The sequence below is a fragment of the Paramisgurnus dabryanus genome, chromosome 22, assembly GCF_030506205.2.
Source record: "Paramisgurnus dabryanus chromosome 22, PD_genome_1.1, whole genome shotgun sequence".
NCBI lineage: Eukaryota > Metazoa > Chordata > Actinopteri > Cypriniformes > Cobitidae > Paramisgurnus > Paramisgurnus dabryanus.
Window position 1 is genome coordinate 19,519,716 of NC_133358.1, and position 19,305 is coordinate 19,539,020.

General features: G+C 39.4%; 1 protein-coding gene across 1 annotated transcript in view; it reads left to right on the forward strand.

The window, feature by feature from the left end:
* c22h8orf34 (chromosome 22 C8orf34 homolog) overlaps nucleotides 1-19,305 on the forward strand; it is a 98,963-nt gene that overhangs the window by 59,519 nt on the left and 20,139 nt on the right. Inside the window, exons 8-10 of the mRNA XM_065258099.1 lie at nucleotides 5,084-5,219; nucleotides 10,737-10,819; nucleotides 13,855-13,928. Of these exons, the coding sequence (XP_065114171.1) occupies nucleotides 5,084-5,219; nucleotides 10,737-10,819; nucleotides 13,855-13,928 (293 nt within the window). The remainder of the gene's footprint in view (nucleotides 1-5,083; nucleotides 5,220-10,736; nucleotides 10,820-13,854; nucleotides 13,929-19,305) is intronic.

Genomic DNA, 19,305 nt, shown 5'->3' on the forward strand with positions numbered 1-19,305 from the left:
TGAATGCCATGCGGGCTAAAATTGCCAAACATTATTGGATAATTCTTATAATTGACATTTCTCTGGGCAAATCGGAATCTTAGCATTTGCTTTTCTCTGGGCCAATCGGAATCTTAGCACTTCCTTCAGAATCTTGAAGACAGCGCGGTCCTTTCGATAAGAGACACACCTGGCTACCACGCGAGTCTGATGGACACTTTTAACATGAAGGAACCATCTTATTCAAGGTAAGTCAACTTTTTTGGAGCAAAAACAACAACTATTTGTTTGCTTGATTTAATTAGCGTTAGCTACCGCTTATATTGTATTTTTTGGAACGAGTCAACGCCGAGTAATGCACAAACCTAGACCTTGCATAAAGTTTGCCTATGCTTCGAGCAAAATGACTAATGTTAGCTAACTTAGCAGTACGATTGTTAGCTAGGCTTATCGTTACCCGGGTGCTCTGCCCTGAGTTCCGAGATATACGGCTACTACTTGAATTCTGAGCTAACTTTACCCTGAGTAACTTCATTACAGTGGCTGTGGTGCGCGCTTGCGCAGGCAGTCATTCGTGATGTGGGTAAATGTGACTGCTTGCACAATAGCTAATGCGAGAGTAATTTTACTATGTTCTTACCTCAACTTAGACTAATTAATACATACCTATCTTTTTTCAATGCATGCACTGAATCTTTCTACATCGCGTTGTGAATGTGTTAGGATTTAGCCTAGCCCCATTCATTCCTGGTGGCTGTATACCTGGTAAACAGTAATTTTTAACAACATAGGGCTGTTTAGATAAAACAATCTGGCGAGCTTGTTGTCCTAGGCTAATACACCAACAGCAAATTTCTGTATAATAAAGGGCTACATTTTGCATCAAAGTCTGTCAATGAAATCTTTACATTGTGTTGTTAGTTGAATTTACATTATGAACACTAGCACTTTGAGATTGTTTATTCAATGTAAGGAGCCCTACATATAAAATGCATTATTATTATAATTATTGAACAGAAATGTATGTTGATATTCACTGCATATCAGCCATACAGTATGGAGACACGTTGTTTTATCATATTAGTCCTATGTATGATAGTTTGCAAGGTTATATTTTAATGATTTTAATTTACTTTCAGGCAATGGTTCTGGGCACTTTGGTGGAGCACTCACTGCCAATCACAATGGCCCGTCATCGTCAACCTTGCACAGACGCCGGCTGAGGACAAAGTGGCCCTGTCGCACAAAGCTTTCGCGAACATCGGCAAAATATATATATATTTTTTTCATTTCTGTCTGTCTCTTGTTATTTTTTTATTTCAGTGTCATGCTTCACAACACTTCCAGGCGTTTCCGTGAGTTGTAAATAAAAACATTTGTAAAATATTAAATGTGTCATTCTCTTTAAGCTTCAAGGATGTTTTAACATAGATTTTTGATTTAAGTATGCTGATTTTTGTTAAAGGAACACGCCCACATTTTGGGAATTTAGCTTATTCACAATATTCCCCAGAGTTATTTAAGTCCATACATACCTTTTTCATCTCCGTGCATGCTGTACCTCTGTCTGACGCAGCCCCCGCTAGCTTAGCTTAGCACAGAGACTGGAAGTGAATGGCTCCAGCTAGCATACTGTTCCCAATAAGTGACAAAATGAACATTTTCCTATTTATATGTTGTGATTTGTATAGTCACAGCGTGTACAATTTTTTTCACAGCGTGTACAAATAACAAGGTTATATGAGAGTCGTGCCCAAGTAGCAGTGCTTTGCCTTCTGAGAATATAGTGTGTATACTGTTAAAAGATGGCTGTGTCTCATATGACCTTGTTATTTGTACACTCTGTGACTATACAGATCACAACATATAAATAGGAAAATGTTCACGTTATTTTGTCACTTATTGGGAGCAGTTTGCTAGCCGGAGCCATTCACTTCCAGTCTCTGTGCTAAGCTAAGCTAGCGTGGGCTGCGTCAGACAGAGTTACAGCACGCACAGAGATGAGAAAGGTATGTATGGACTTATCTAACTCTGGGGCATATGGTAAATAAGCTACATTCCCCAAATGTGGGCGTGTTCCTTTAAGTCACGCTCAGAATCATATTAAAATCACACAAAAAATAGAGCTGGGGTAACCCCCGCACAAATACACTGTACTAAAATGGCCCCCACAGTCACCAGATCTCAACCCAATAGAGCATCTTTGGGATGTGGTGGAACGGGAGCTTCGTGCCCTGGATGTGCATCCCACAAATCTCTATCAACTGCAAGATGCTATCCTATCAATATGGGCCAACATTTCTAAAGAACGCTTTCAGCACCTTGTTGAATCAATGCCACATAGAATTAAGGCAGTTCTGAAAGCGAAAGGGGGTCAAACACAGTATAAGTATGGTGTTCCTAATAATCCTTTAGGTAAGTGTATATACACGCACACACACACACACACACACACACACACACACACACACACACACACACACACACACACACACACACACACACACACACACACACACACACACACACACACACACATTATAAAATGTACAAATTATTCATTTTTAATTCATTTACATACATTGAAATAGCCCATTGCTTTGAGTAGAGGCAAGTTGGGCAACCAAACACAAAAGGTCTCTATATACAAACATTAACCCAGTCAGCTCCTACTCACATAATTGAATTGGAAACTCTGGGAAGCGACCCAGCTTTAACCCAGTGGCTCTGTTGCGTGCTTTAGATTCATACTGTAGAGGAACAGATGTAGTGTAAAGTGAATCGCTTTCCTGTGATCCAGCCCTCGGTTTTCAGCACCTGTTTGTTGGGTGCAGGCGACCACGCTGTGAGCATATGCTAGGGAGTCACCAGTGACCTCAGAGAGTATTGGGTTGCCCATCGTAGTGCCGTTTTGTTTATCTCTCCCCATGTATTTTCCCTTTTCTTGTCTCAGTATGTTTATAATGTCAGTAATCAGACAGCACTGCTGCAATCACTGCCTCAGCGAGAGAGTTGAGAGGTTGGCTGAAGATGTGGGCTGTGTTTTTTTGACCTCTAACTCTCAGCTATGAAATGTTTTTTTATACAGCATACACTGTGGCAATATAGTACAAAAGTATAATGAAATTGGCTGCATTTAAGTAATTAAAACTTGATTGTTTTACATTTTCACAAATAATAATAAGGTCCCGTTCTTCCTGTGTTTTTGTAACTTTGATTGTGTTTACAGTGTGCAATATAACATGTGTTCATGTTTCGCGTGTAAGAAAATGCGGTATTTTTCACACAATTTACTTATCTGTATAGCGCTGTTTTCACTGTCCTAAAAATGGCTGATGTCTTCCTTGTTCTATGAAGTCCCTCCTTCAGAAATACGTATCGAGTTCTGATTGTGTAGTGGGTTGTGATTCGACAGCAGCTTAGCTTGCCGTTAGCTTAGCTGCTGACTGAAGTATTCCAGTGGGTGGAGTTTAGTCAAAAAATTCTTTTAAAGAAGACATAATGAAAATCTGACTATATCCATGTTTAAGTGCTATAATTGGTTCCCCACTGCTTCTATTAACCCAGAAAATGTGAAAAATTATCAACCCAGTAACTTATTTTGGTAAACCATTCTCTGCAAGCATGCAAAAAATAGGTCATTGAAATTTGACTCCCCTTGTGATGTCAGAAGAGGATAATACCCCCCTTTAGGGCGCACTCACATTATCCAAACCAAACCGCGCTCGGGCGCGTTTGACCCCCAAAGCCTGGTTTGTTTGACTAGTGTGATCGCTTCGTTCCGCGCCCGGGCGCGGATTGTTTAATCGCGCCGCGGCCGGGTTGCAGAGGTGGGCCGGAGCGCGGTTCACTTGGGCTCAGGCGCGGAAGGCTGTGGTGTGAGCGCAATCGCGCCTGAGCGCGATTCAAAAGGTGAAGACGTCTGTTGCGCGACCACTCACCTTCATCTGCCTCCGTAAAAACGTTTTGATGCGCGCAGCGGGGTTACGTGAATGTCCAAATATGATGACATGTGAGAGGGCTGTCTGTAATCGCGTACCAAACGACTCCCAATAAAAAAAACACAGACTTATCATTACGGTGGGTTCCAGTGTTAAGAGAGCGCTTTACTTCCTGCTTTTTCAAAACAATCGCATCTTAATGACGAAAGCGCGCCCGGACTCGGATCGATAAGAAGTACAGTGTGAGTGCGTGCACCTGGGGGAGTAGGGAGGGGTGGCAATCGCGCCCAGGCATGGTTTGGTTTGGTTGGGATAATGTGAGTGCGCCCTTAATCTGCACTATCCAACAACGGCACTAACATTTATTGCAGACATCAGCTAATTTGCATTTAAAAGTACACACCCTTAAACAGCACATTTTTGCTCACACCTATCTAGTGGCAATTTTAACATGTTATAATAAATTATCTATGTAGTTTTTCACATACGGTATGTACTCTGGGAACACCAAAGATTTATTTGACATCTTAAAAAGTCTTGTGAAATGTCCCCTTAAGCACCAACCTCAATAGAGGCTGTTAAAACAAAAAAAGTGTTTGTTTACCATTTTTAAATTAAACCACATTGGACAAGTTTATGACAAATTGTTTTGTCTTGAGATGCTTTCATTATCTGCCAATTTATTCACAGCTCAACAGGAAAAAATCTGCTTGCTGGTCTTAGTTGGTTTAGTAGCTGGTCTCTTCTTTAAAAGGTCAGCTACTAAAAGACCAGATAAGACCAGCTTGTCCAGGCTGAAAAACAAGCTAGACCAGTTAATACCTGAGCTTGTAAACAGGCTAATTTCAGCAAAGGACATGCTCTCTTGACAGAAATAAAGGTAAAGAATAGGATGGTACACTTTAAAAGCCCTAATCATTAGGTACAAATATGTAGGTGCCAATATGCATCCTTTAGGAACAAAGGTGTACATTGTGTTAGCAATGCAAAAGCATGTGGGTTTGATCCCCATGAAACACATACAGTACTAATAGAACGTATACCTTGTACTGCAATCAAAGTTGCTTTGGATAAAAGCGTCTGCCAAATACATAAATGTAAGTAAGAAATACAAGTAAATGTAAAACATGATTTAGATCTCTGCTTCTGACTCTTTGTTTCAGAGGATCTGGATGACCTACGTATGGAGGGGGTCACTGGCTTGGTGCCGTCTGGCAGTAAGTTCAGCCAGGGCCGAAGCTCCTACTCGTCCGAGCCACAGGCCAAAGTCACTCTGAACATCTGCTCAAGGTGTGCAAGGTAAATATTGACACAGTGAACAAGCAGCTCTACACGACTGAATGACTTCACCTCTGACCACAAGATTCTCCCTCGTGTGAGCTTCGCCACCTCGACAAACCTCCATTTAACAAGTGAAGCGGTACAGACAAAGTGAACAATGATCCATACTAGAATGAGCAGTCATACATCTTAGTCAAGACATGAGTCACGTACACTGACCTCTGTTTGCTAAGAAACCGCACCCAAACCCTGTTTAGGGCCACACATCACATACCAACATTCTGAAGTGAATGATTTTACACATTCATCACACTTACAGTATAAAGTATGGACTTATCTTAAGACTCTATCACACCTATCTTAAAGCGTTGCTTGTTTTCACTTTATTATCACTTATTTTCATACACGCTTCCTGTTTTGTAGATTGTGGCTGTGCGAAGTGATCACATTTCGCACTGACGGCTGTGATGCAGCGCATGTGTCTGATGCCAGGGTGTGATAAGACCGAATCTGTTGGGTCAGATGGCTGCCAAACTCCTACATCTTTTCCATTTGGTTTTTAGTTTGTCTCTTTCTTTATGCTTATCAGATCCACAACAGACACATTCTTTGCAGTCTGCGAGATCCCGAGCGCATCTTTTCGCCGTTGGCTAGCTTATCGCATGACCGCTGTTTGTTTTCTAACTGTTTATCACATCAATGTGGAAGTTCATTTGTTTATACCACAGGTTAAACACAGTGGATACGGCCCACCCTGGATAGATATCTAGGACAGAGCTGAGGTTTCTTCTCCTGGCTTTGTGAAATGTCAGGCATATTTTTTCTCAAACACAGTTTGTAGATAATTAGGAATCACTGTTGGCTAAACACTCAACTTTGATGGTTTGGTGACTCAAAGCTAATAGTTGGCTATGAGAATGGGGCATTGCTTTTTTGATTTTTGGATGCACAATGGTGCAGGCATACCTGGCTAGGATTCTGCACCCCTGGCAAAGATGATCATGGCTTGTTTGGCAGAGAATCGATTGCATCATTCGAGCAAGACAACAGAGCTTTTCAAAGTCAACACACTACCGTGAAGTTCGCCTGAATGCTCCCATGTAAATTAGGGAGGATTAAATACTTTGTCGATATAGTAACTTACTGTCTGAGAGCCAGCAGATGAGATCTTCTCACCTCTCACAACGGGCCTGGATAGAGACAAACCTAAACATGTGCAAATGTGAACCTAAAGCAAATTTGTATTGCCGTTTCAATGCTCAAAATGGAGATTTCCATTGACTCTCTGTTTGTCCTCAATGCTGTCGATGTGACTGATGGAGACAGAGGACTTGAACAGATTTTATGTTGTACACATACTCATCACTCTCTATGCCTGTTGTTGTCTTTAAGTGACCCCGAGTGTTTGTTTGGACACCTGGAGCCTCTTCTGTCTTACACAGAGCTTTTCTTAAAATGCAACTGCTAAAGGACATGCCAGAAATGATGCCCATCTTGCTTTTTTTCCGTCTCAATTTCTTTTCCTGGGCATGTGGCTACTTGAAAAACTCAGGCAGCATTTTGTACATTTGCTTAGGCTCAGACTTAGGAATCCTTTAATCTGGACATTTGTTATCTCAAGTGGTCAATGAGTGAAAAACATGGCACTTAACAGCAGTCTGGAAGAGGTTACACACAGCAACCCAGCAAGCAATTATGGCTAAAACAAGACAAAATTTTGGCTGCCAGTGAAAGTCTAATAGAAGTCTAACCATAGACAATGCGAAATAAAAGCAAACACCTTAAACACCTGTTGAGTTTTCTTACATGATGGAATATAGTAATTCTCCAAGTTATTTTGGCAAATACGGCATGTAACCAAATTCAAGGTTATTTAGGGTAGAAGTGGGTTACTCATAGACTATATTGCATCTATAGTTAGCTGTCATTTCACTGTCTCGTTTTATGCTTGCTAGGAATATAAAAAAATCTCTTCACACCGTTATTGTAAAATAATAAAAAGTAACAAGCATAGCACTTCGCTTAATGCCGCAATGCCAACTCGAGGGTATCCCCCTAACCGTGGGTTTACACCAGACGCGAGTTCAACGATTTGCGCGAGTAGATTACATACAAAGTCAATGCAAAGACGCAATCAGACGCATCCTTGCTCGGGGCGATGAGAAATAACGCGATATGGGCGACACGTTTACTGCGAAAACACGCACTATTCTAAAATATTCAACTCGAGCAGAAAATTCACATGAAACGAAGTTAAATCCCTCGAGTAATCTAGAGCGAGTAATGTGATGCCCCACGTTTGGTGAGTATGTAGCATAAGGCTGCGTTCAGACCAGCCGCGTTAGAGGCGTCAGGCGCGAGTGATGTCAAGGTAAAGTCAATGTAAATACACATTGACGCGCTTCTGGAGGTCTTGCGGCCTAGTTCGCAAATTGAGCGTTGCCGCGGCAAACGCGCAAGTTGAAAAATTTAAACTTTGGTGGAAAAACGCGCCGCGTTAACCAATCAGGAGCTTGCTGTAATGGTAAAGTGAGTGGAGTCACAGAAGCCCCTCCCATGACTCGAATTTCCGCGTGAATATCTTGATAACTAGAATTTCACGCACGGATTTCACGCGCGAATGAAGCAAGTAAACTCAAAATGTTCAAGCGGCAAACTAGACACGGTAGACACGAATTTGATGACTCAAACGCGGCTGGTGTGAACCCACGGTAAGAGCGTGTGAGCACACTTGCGTTGCGTGAGCAAGGGATAGTCTGGATGAGATCGTCTGGTAAAAGGTCAATAGGTCATCATGTGAGTCATTTTATTTACTTTGCAAAATTATTATTCATTCATTTTACTAATAGTTAGATTGGGCAGGTCTTCACAAAAGGGTATATAACTCTTTCCCCGTCGTTTTTTAAAAAAGTTGCCAGCCAATGCCAGCATTTTTCAAGATTCTCACAAAAGTTTAATGCCTTCCAGTAATTTTTCTTCTTAAAATATATAAACATACAATATATATCAAATGAAAGAACAGACCCTCTGGTTTAAAAAAAACATCCATCCTAACTTCATTGGTTTTTATATCACCTCTTAAATATGGGTAGGTTTCTTCAAAAACACCAAATTTGGAGCAAAAAGCTGAGATAATAAAATTTTTGTGAAGGACTTTTGATAGAGATCAGATTCAGATCGATCATCAAAACCTACACGGACATACAGCTGTTTGCCCTAGGGTGATACTTCCAGGTTTTATAAGTTGCGGAATCCTGGTGGATAATGGTGGATATCCTGGTGGATAATGGTGGATTGCGGAAACCCGGAAATACTCGTCATTTGCAGGGAAGCGTTTTTCTTAATTGGGGGGGAAAGAGTTAAAGGGATAGTTCACTCAAAAATTAAAATTCTGTCATCATTAACTCACCCTCATGTTGTTCTAAACCTCTATGACTTTTTATTTTTTATTTTGATGAACACAAAAGAAGATATGATGGTAAGCACACAGATGATGGTAACCATGAATTCCATCGTATTTTTTACTCCTACTATGGAAGTCAGCTTGATCTCGCGGGAATTTTTACCTTTTTTACAGGTTGGCTAATTTGTATAAATTCGTACAAAGTGAATCGTACAAAAACAATTCACATGAAAAATAATAATCAAACCACACCCCTAACCGTACGAATGTGGTTATACTAAATAGCCACCTCGTAAAATATGTATAAATTCCCGTAAGATTGTAAGAGTGTTGACATATCTGTTTGTAATGGTACATATTTGGACCTTTTTAAATGGTACCACCCCAGTGATAACTGGGGTACATATTTTGACTATTTTGTCTAATTGTGTAAGATAAGCTTGATGACGTATGCAGCCAACAAATGTGGCCTCCGGTCAGACGCAACCAAGTGCGTTCCCAGCCTTACTAAATCTCCTGCAGAGATCTGTTGACTTTCAGTGCACCACTTTAGAAAGGTCATGGGATTTATTTCTTATCTGCTGGACTCTGTCCTCTTTATGTGATGAATGAGGTGGCGGATGACAACCACACATGCTTAGAACAACAGTTCATGTGGAAGTACCGCAATGATAGATGTGACACTGCTGACCACAGGAGGGCATGGGAGTGAAAATGACTTAATCATAACACATTCAGTATTTGGTTGAGCTTAGTTGCAGGTGGTTACATTTAAATTCAAGCATTCATTTTATGTGCATGTACACTTTCTAAAAGTTGAACTTATGACTTTGGTTTTACTGGAGACATGTTACAGAAGGTCTAAGTTGGTCTAGTCAACTGTTTAGTGAATTGTTGTGGCAACGCTGTTCCCCTTCTTTAATTCTCAGAGCCCTGGCACAGCTTTCTATAACATCCACCATCATTATTTTAATTACTTGCTCAAAATGATGCTGAATTAAAAGGGATTGCCTCAGATGGTGGGCGAAAACGGCAGCTTTGGCTTTTCTTGTTGGCTTTTCTTATACAGACAAAAAGGAAAGAATTATGATAGACGGATTGAATGACAGAAAATTATTTAATTGCTAAACCTGCAATAGAACATCAAGGTACACCAGGCTTTGCAGTTAAAAGGGAAGGTGGATCTTTATTTTTGTTATTGTGCATAATAGTTGGCCTGACTGCGTACAGGAAAAGGCATGCAATGGCAATGCTGATAAATGTGAAATGAAGCCTATCATTTGCTAAGTGCTGCATTTGATGATTTACAGTTCTCAAGCAAGACAGCTTCAAAATAACAGTTTAGGCATAAAGCATTGTTGAGGAATAAAGTATAAGAATTATCTGACTGGGTCTTTATTTTCCAGTCCTCTAGGAAAATTGTGAGACTGGAACATTTTAATTGGTTGCTCCTATTTAGATCACCTGCATGCTATGATCTTGGCCACACATTTTGACGTTGAAGTGCTTCTTTGCATGCATGTGTTTATGTTATAACTTATGTATTTTTTGCTGACTTAAAGGACCAAGCTAAGGCATTTATTGCCTTTTTGGAGCTCGGCAGCCCCTTGGTCACCATTCAATTTCATTAAATTGCCATATAAAGTGAAGTATAAATAATAACTGAATTTAATTTTCGGGTAAAAGTGTTTTAAACTAAATCTCAGTAAACAAGAATCCTTTGTGATTCTGGGTTTATGCTGTTTGGCGATAACTACTGTAAATTGTTGTCAGGACTTATCTGTTCCCCTATGTTATGCCTTGTCTACATTCCAGCCTGCCCATATCCTCATCTCCTCTGACAGTGATAAGACAAATAAACTGCTTTGGGTCGGTGTCATTACCTTTTATGAATAAAGGCTCACTGTCTCCGCTTGTTCTCATCCAGCAAAGGCACTTGGTAGTAACAGATATTTTATTAGATATGATCAATTTCTTTCATACCCTCAGCTTAGAGTTGACTCTGAAAGAAAATGCTAGGATTTTCACTGTTATCTTCTACATCTATCATATCTGTGGGGAGAAATGCAAGCCACTCGTACGAAATTTAAGCTGGCTTTTGTACACTGATGCTAAGCTTTTGTATTTTTTAGGCTTCAAGGGGATAGTCTGACTCCTGGAAGACCAGAAGAAGAACCAGGACATCACGCAGAGCAAGCCGTGCCAGAAATACCATGTAAGTACCCGGGGATGCCCCTTTAATCATAGGGGTCTACAAAAAATCCAGGATTTTAATTATTTAATTGCCAAGTTCATAAATTATGTCACTGATTTGGACAAAAACACACAGAATGACAGATTTTCAGTATAAAAAGTGATTGTGGACTGGATTTTTTAAAATCTTATTGGGCACGTTTATCTCCCTCATTTACTGTTCGGAATGGGGCTGTTTTTGCCCCATTGACTTCCTTGATTATAAGAAACACCTGTTCAATTTCTCTTTAATGCAATTATTTAATCAACCAATCACATGGCAGTTGCTTCAATGCATTTAGGGGTGTGGTCCTGGTCAAGACAATCTCCTGAACTCCAAACTGAATGTCAGAATGGGAAAGAAAGGTGATTTAAGCAATTTTGAGCGTGGCATGGTTGTTGGTGCCAGACGGGCCGGTCTGAGTATTTCACAATCTGCTCAGTTACTGGGATTTTCATGCAGAACCATTTCTAGGGTTTAAAAGAATGGTGTGAAAAGGGAAAAACATCCGATATGTGGCAGTCCTGTGGGCGAAAATGCCTTGTTGATGCTAGAGGTCAGAGGAGAATGGGCCGACAGATTCAAGCTGATATTAGGGCTGCAACTAACGACTATTTTGATAGTCGACTAGTCACCGACTATTGAAACGATTAGTCGACTAATCGAATAATTATTAATTTTTTCTAAAATTTTGAATGAGATTGCTTTAATTCTGTGGAAAATGATAGTAAACACAAAAAAGAAGGGGGTACTTAAATACATTTTTTTACATTCAATAAGTTTTACATTTTTAATAATTGCAGCTACTATGATTTTACCAAAACGAAGTTATGTATTTCAGCTATTTTAATATATATACTTGTTTATAAATATATATGCTGTATTTTTTAAAGTTTTGAAGGTTTAAATCAAAACAAACCAACTGCAGTTGAATTGATATTAATTTGAATGCACAACCAAAAAACGAGATTTCTGGAAAAATAAAAAAAACAGAGTTATATATATACTCAGTGAGGGCATTCGCCTGTTATGGGGTGCACATCTGCATCTTTTGCAGAAAGGGGTCCATGGTGGCTCTCTTCTTCAGACTGCATGCATTTAATTTAAAATACTTTTGTCTGGCACAGTCAGGCATAACGTAAATCCTTTATTTATTTATTTTAAAGTGAAAAACACTTATAAAATGTACAATGTACATCCAAAACAAAACGTATCGGCTTTCATGTTATTTAAATCTTACCGAGGCGAGTCAAACTCAGTTTCATTCAACTGTCCGATGTGCTTTCTCTTTAAATGTCCGTGCATGACCGAGGTGCTGCCGTGATACGCAAAGACTGCTTTGCAAATCATTTTTATTCACCGTATCCAGGCTAAAATGCTCCCAAACTTCAGATGTTTTGGTACGCACAGCTGCTGCGTTGGACGCCGCCATTTCTGTTATTGCTGAGCACAGAAGCTAATGCGCATGTGCGACTCTCTGCAGAGTTTGTAATGAAGAGAGATGCCTCACTCGGCCGGAAAAAACATGTGGGGACAACTTCGACAATGATATTCATTGTCGACTATTTCTATTATCGATTTTTGTCGACAACGTCGACGAATCGTTGCAGCCCTAGCTGATATAAGAGCGACTTTGACTGAAATAACCACTCGTTACAACCGAGGTATGCAGCAAAGCATTTGTAAAGCCACAACACACACAACCTTGAGGTGGATGGGCTAAAACAGCAGAAGACCCCACCAGGTACCACTCATCTCCACTACAAATAGAAAAAGAGGCTACAATTTGCATAAGCTCACCAAAATTGGACAGTTGAAGACTGGAAAAATGTTGCCTGGTCTGATGAGTCTCGATTTCTGTTGAGACATTCAGATGGTAGAGTCAGAATTTGGCGTAAACAGAATGAGAACATGGATCCATCATGCCTTGTTACCACTGTGCAGGCTGGTGGTGTAATGGTGTGGGGGATGTTTTCTTGGCACACTTTAGGCCCCTTAGTGCCAATTGGGCATCGTTTAAATGACACGTCCTACCTAAGCATTGTTTCTGACCATGTCCATCTCTTTATGACCACCATGTACCCATTCTCTGATGGTTACTTCCAGCAGGATAATGCACCATGTCACAAAGCTCGAATCATTTCAAATTGGTTTCTTGAACATGACAATGAGTTTACTGTACTAAAATGGCCCCCACAGTCACCAGATCTCAACCCAATAGAGCATCTTTGAGATGTGGCGGAACAGGAGCTTCGTGCCCTGGATGTGCATCCCACAAATCTCCATCAACTGCAAGATGCTATCCTATCATTATGGGCCAACATTTTTAAAGAATGCTTTCAGCACCTTGTTGAGTCAATGCCACGTAGAATTAAGGCAGTTCTGAAGGCGAAAGGGGGTCAAACACAGTATAAGTATGGTGTTTCTCATAATCCTTTAGGTGAGTGTATAATATTCTTGATTGTTGGTGGTTTTTCCTTTTGCAAAGGGGTAAAATCTTTACTGTTGTTTACCATGTGGCACAATTAACCCTTTAGAACGCATGCATGCCTAATTTCAAATTTTTTTCCGAAATCTGTGACATAATTTATGAACTTGGCAATAAACAGTTAAAATCCTGGAATTTTTGTAAATATTTGGTAGTTTTGATCAGTACTGAGGTTGATTTAACAGATTTATGCAAAAAAAATATTTTTTTATTCTGACACATTTTTACACTTGGCTCCTATAAAAACATTCCTGCCAACTACTTTTGTCATCTCACACAATGCCCTTAAATCATAGCATATACAAACAGATCAGATTTAAGAGTACTGTATCATGTTATGCGGTCTCCTGCGAGGCACAGGCACTTTCTTTTTTTCATGCAAGAGTCTCGAATTCTTACGGTGAAGAAATGTAATCTCTCCATTGTCTCTTGTGGGCCTCTTTTAATGCCGTCACTGAAGTGTGGGAGCGTATTGTGAGTATGTGTGCGTGTGGTAAAAGCCTCTATGTTTTTTTTTTTTTTGGAAAAGGTCCATTACCCCCGGTGACAGAAGCATTAACAGCAGTAGAAGATCTACAGATGGCCTCTCAGGTGACAGGGCAGGTAGGTGATCCTCACCCAGCCAAAATCTCTTTATTATAACACTTTCCCTAAGCCATGTACATCTATAGCATCATCACCATTGTGAAAACTGTCAGTGGGACAGTTAAAACCACTTAGGTCATTCTCCTGGAAGGATTGGACCCAGCGTGACTTGACTATTTGTCTCCTCGCCTGTTAACCTAGAGGGGACGTTCCCCTAACAAAACAATGAATAAGACCTTATCGTGCGAAAACAGTACATTGTGTCTGATTAAGCTGCTATGAGAGAGTTGGAGGCTTTGGGTGAACGCAGTCTTGGCTGTTTACTAGGCGAGAAAGCATGCAAGAACCGCGTCTTTCTTGCGGAGTATCGTTTTGTTGAAGGAGCAGTGTTCATTTACATTTGAGAGAGGGGTCAATGAGGACACCTGCGTTGTAGAAATCCCCCTTTCCATCAAACCTGTCAACAAAAGCCACCCGAGACCTGTACAAATTTCCAACATGGAACACAATAATAAGACTTTGCATTTAGTAGAAAGACTGACGGGAAGTTAAGTGTATACAGGTTTCTGTCACTATAACAACATCAAACTCTTTCAAACTCATCATGAAGTGGTTATTTTTCTATCAGCAGCAAGAGTCGTTATAATTACAGAGGAAAAGTGATGGAAAAATCTTTAGGAATTGTTGGCTCAGTCTAGTGTGGAAGCTTATGAGCCGAGAACTCCAGACAGACTGGCAACAACCAGTATGCGAGGCTTCTTCATTTCTTTATTGGGAACATGCTCCGCTCCGCCTTCACCCAGGAGAAATCATTCCATAAACAATGCCATCCAGACACCGCTCAGAGAAGATGAGCGAACTACGACTGGCGTGCTCCTCGTAGTTTAACCTGACAAAATAGTTTTGTCATTCCTTTATCTTGCTTGAGGAATGTACATGCAAAGTATTTAGGATCCTTGGTGTTGCCTAAAGGCCGAAGTATGGTCAATTTTTTTACATGTACGCGCTTGACGTAAATTTGATTTTAAAATAATTTACAGAAACACAAAAATATATTTAAATTAGAATACAGCTATTTGGGATATTAAAAGATATAAGTACCATCCGAAGCAGAACATATTATCTAAAAAGTTATAATAGTATGTGCCCCCCATTGTGCCCAAAACTTTGCCCACCCCAGTTCAAGGCCATGACTCTCTATACTTTAATATGTATTTTTTAAGACCTGTCTCTCTTCTTGAAAGGAGAGAGAGCCAAGTAGAGAGACACAGAAAGTGTGAAAGGAGGCCCCATCGTCTAAAGATTAAACCACACCACTGAGCTCATAGTAAGACGACAAATGTTTCCCACATGGAACACCAAGTGTGAAAAGATCAGATCACCTACTGCAGCTTTTTAAGTTGTGGCTGTTTTGGGTTTAATTGCTTATTTTGGGCCCTATTTGAAAGGCAAATGCGATTTGTCTTCCTAATAGCTAATTGCTTTAACTGGTCCTCAGGGGTTCCCACTCCCTACCGCCCAGAATGGCACGGAAAAACAAAACGTAATGCTTTTATGAGCTGAGTCACTTCTTTGGACAACAATAGTCATGGGCGCAGTATCTGCGCTGAAATTTTCCAAGCTGTAACTCATGCGCTTTGAATCGTAAGTGATGCTCGTGATGGGTGGAGAGGCTCGAGGGCTTCAGATTGAATAGAGAGTCTTGGGAAACTTTGTCCTTTTGGACAACTTGAATTTTTTAAATACTGTCTAAATGTTTTTATGGTCTATAATGTGGGCTTATTAATGATAACAATCAAATAATATACAATATTAAACTATGTAGTTTATTTAAAAATATATTTAATCTAATTAATTACATGATAAACTGTACATTGTAACTACTGTACATTGTAACAAATATACTGTAAGCTTTGTCATATGTGCTGAGAAAAAAATCCCAAAATGAGGATAATGTAAAGATTACTTTATATGTTGCAGATGAGAACATTGAATAGACAGAATAAAATTCAATATACCATATAACTCAACATAAGTACATATAAGTACATGCCGGCTTGTTTATTTGCTTTACTTACTGCACTTAAGTTAAATCTACAGCCGTATTAATTCAGCTATTCAGTAGCGCAGTGCGAAATGTAGAAATGCTTTCATGCAACCAAAATCAGAGGTATAATTTAATGAACCCTCCTGAGCCTGTTTTTTATTATTAAAGTGTTTGATATTTCTCTGCAGACGCTGATGATTTCCATGTAACCTAATGTCTGCATACTAAAAGATTTGTTTATGTAAGGCTGAAAAATGAGAAAATTAGTTTTTATTAACCAGTGTTTGTTGTGCTAACCTCCCACCTTCACTGATCTGAAAAATGTCAACTTCAGCCTTTTGTATTAAGACTGGTCTTTTTTGTAATACAAGCCATCACACTTCAATGCATTGCTCTGATGTGGTTTCCGGCCCTGATTGTCTTAGTGCTGGGGTGATATTAAAAAAATAGCCTTGGGGAGAGTTTGCTTTAAATGTGAGAGCTCTATGTGGACCAAGGTTGGAGTTTGGGAACTTCTGTGCACAAGCGTTTCTGGGAGGAAACCGGAGTAAACCCACGCTGACAAAGGGAGAACATGCGAACTCCACACAGAAAGGCCACCTGACCTAGCCGGGGCTCGAACCGGGGACCTTCTTGCTGTGAGGCAACAGTGCTATCCCCTGCGGCCCCGTTTTCCACATTTCAGTGGAAACAATACTGCTTGTTTCTGAGCAATACTGCTTGTGGGTTCTCATTGCAGTTCAATGAAAACAGCAATGCCTCATATCCACATCTGCATTACATATTTCCTTTAATATACATACTGTAGGCGCATAAATAAACATGCATGCCCACATGCAACCAACCACCCAACCACAGATCTCATTAACATAGCTTGACATGCAAACTCAATATTTTGTCGATTGCAAAGCGACAGAAATATGCTTTTTGGTTTAAACATCCTGGGGCACATCATCGTCAGGCAAACAAAGCAAATTGCTTGCATTCAATGAGCCCCAAACACAAAGCATTTTAGAAACTCTCTGGTATGTTTGGGCTCTGTTTTATCCATTAGTGCTACAAAGACTGTGATTGAATTTTAAGGGAGAAAGTCTGTCTGTCGGTTATTGATTACAGTCCATCATTTAATATTGCGGCTGTTGATCAGGCCTGTCTTACTTGGTATTTTTGTCTTGTTTTCCAGTATATATTGAGATTTACTTAAGAAAATTACCTAAGACAGTGGTTCTAGGGTGACCAGACGTCCCGAAAAATTTGGGACAGTCCCAAAATCTAAGCTGCTGTACCGAATCTCGCTTTAATTGTTCCAAAAATTATACTGAAGCCAAATCTTAATCCCGCATTAAGATATGCACTGATAAGGCACGGGAGTTCTGGCAGTTAAAACTTCGGCGAAATATGCTGATGTCGAGCCTCAACAACCTCGGTAGGCTAGCTCAAGTGTGAATTTAAAGTTGTATTTTTTATATTAATTTATCTAATTCGTCTATATGCACAAAGACAATAGGACCTTTTTGTCCCCTTTTTGTTTTATAGAGTAGATGAAGAGAGCAAAAGTTGCAGCAGCCGTGGAGCCAGTTGAAAGGCAGGCAGTGACAGTCAGTCGCGTGAAGGAGTCAGATTGGTCGAGGGCGAGGCACTGTGTTAAAAAAATACTTCTATATGTATTATATAAATGTATATGCATATGTACTTACATTAATAAAAATATGATTGGTTCAGTAACTTCAGTTTGAAATTCATTATCTTTTATTATTAAATATAATAAAGAAAACTATAATAGATGATCTGAACTATTATTGTATGAAGTATAAAATATTTCTAGAATTTTATCAATTTATTTATATGCATATGTACTTATATTAATATGATTGGTTCAGTTTAAAATTCATTATATTTAATTATTAAATAAAATAAATAAATTAAACTATTATTGGATGACCCCCCAACCCCCTGTAACGTCTGCCCCTGTCCCGAATTTTCCGAAGACAATCTGAATCCCGAAGACAATCTGAGCCCCAATACTCTACATTGTTTTGAAGCGAATAGCGATTGCTTTAGCTGCAAACGAGCCGGCCATATCACGTTATTCGCATCGCCCCATGCGAGGACACGTCTGATCGTATCTTTGCATTGACTTTGTATTAGTGATGTTTCAGCCACCGATATTTATCGGCCGATTTTTGATGAATTTGAAACCATCTGCATATCGGTAATAGCACGAGAAAGGCCGATACCGATTGTTTATTAATTAACTGCATAAAGAAATCCATTATATGTAAAAAAAAAAAAAAATGAGTTAATGTTGTTTATAAAATAAATGCTGAATAGCAAAAACCACCTTTGAAGGTTGTCATGCTGTCTTATTATATTTGTTTTAGCTTAATTTGTGCCTCTCTTATTATGTTGATCAGTTGAATGTTAATTAGATCCAATCCATGTTCAGTAAAAATAATTTGATTCAGAAATAAACTAGCTTATAGACCAACTGTATAGTATTGTATACAAGTGTTTAATATCGGCATCGGTATCGGCCAGAAATTGTCTGTTTAAATCTGTATCGGCCCGAAAGATCCTATCGGTGCATTCCTACTTTGTATGTAATCTCCTCGCAAATCGTTGCACTCGCGTTTGGTGTGTATGCCCCATAAGTGCGTCTGACATGTTCTCTTGTAAATAAGCATTTTTTTTTAAACAGCTCTTAATGGATTCTCACAGCTCTTAATGCATGACCTGAGGCTAGGATTAAGCAGATTTAAATAGAAAGTATTTCATGAACATATACATACCGGGAGCATTTGGTTAATATCATTATCTTTTTTTTGACAGAGGTGGCGTTTAGCAGCTTCAAATTTTTAGATATTTTGGCTGGAAATCAAAACAAAAAATAAGTTAGAAATTATTTTTTTGCTTTTTGTGTAGTTATTTTAGGTAAGTGTTTAGTACAGTATGTACTTTGTTTAACGCTATCTCACGAAAATTCTTACATATTTTACGAGTTGGCTAATTTGTATTAATTCTTACTAGCACATTTTTAAGTTTTTTTATGATTTGCCTTGACCCCTGTGATGTTGGGGTTAGGTGTGGGGTTTAGTTTCATTGTTTTTTTGATGAGAATCGTGCTTTTTGCGCAATTTACTTTTTACAACTTTTACAACAATTTACAACTTGTGAACTATCTACAAATTCTCGGTATGATCAGGCTGACTTTGTTAGGTTTGAGTTGAACCAAACATTGTAAAGCTCAGTTTTCCCATTTTTATACGCTTTCTCTATGGTTGTGTTCAGCATGATTCACACATTAAATTATGTTAACGACAAACTATTCAAAATATAACAGGTTGAATG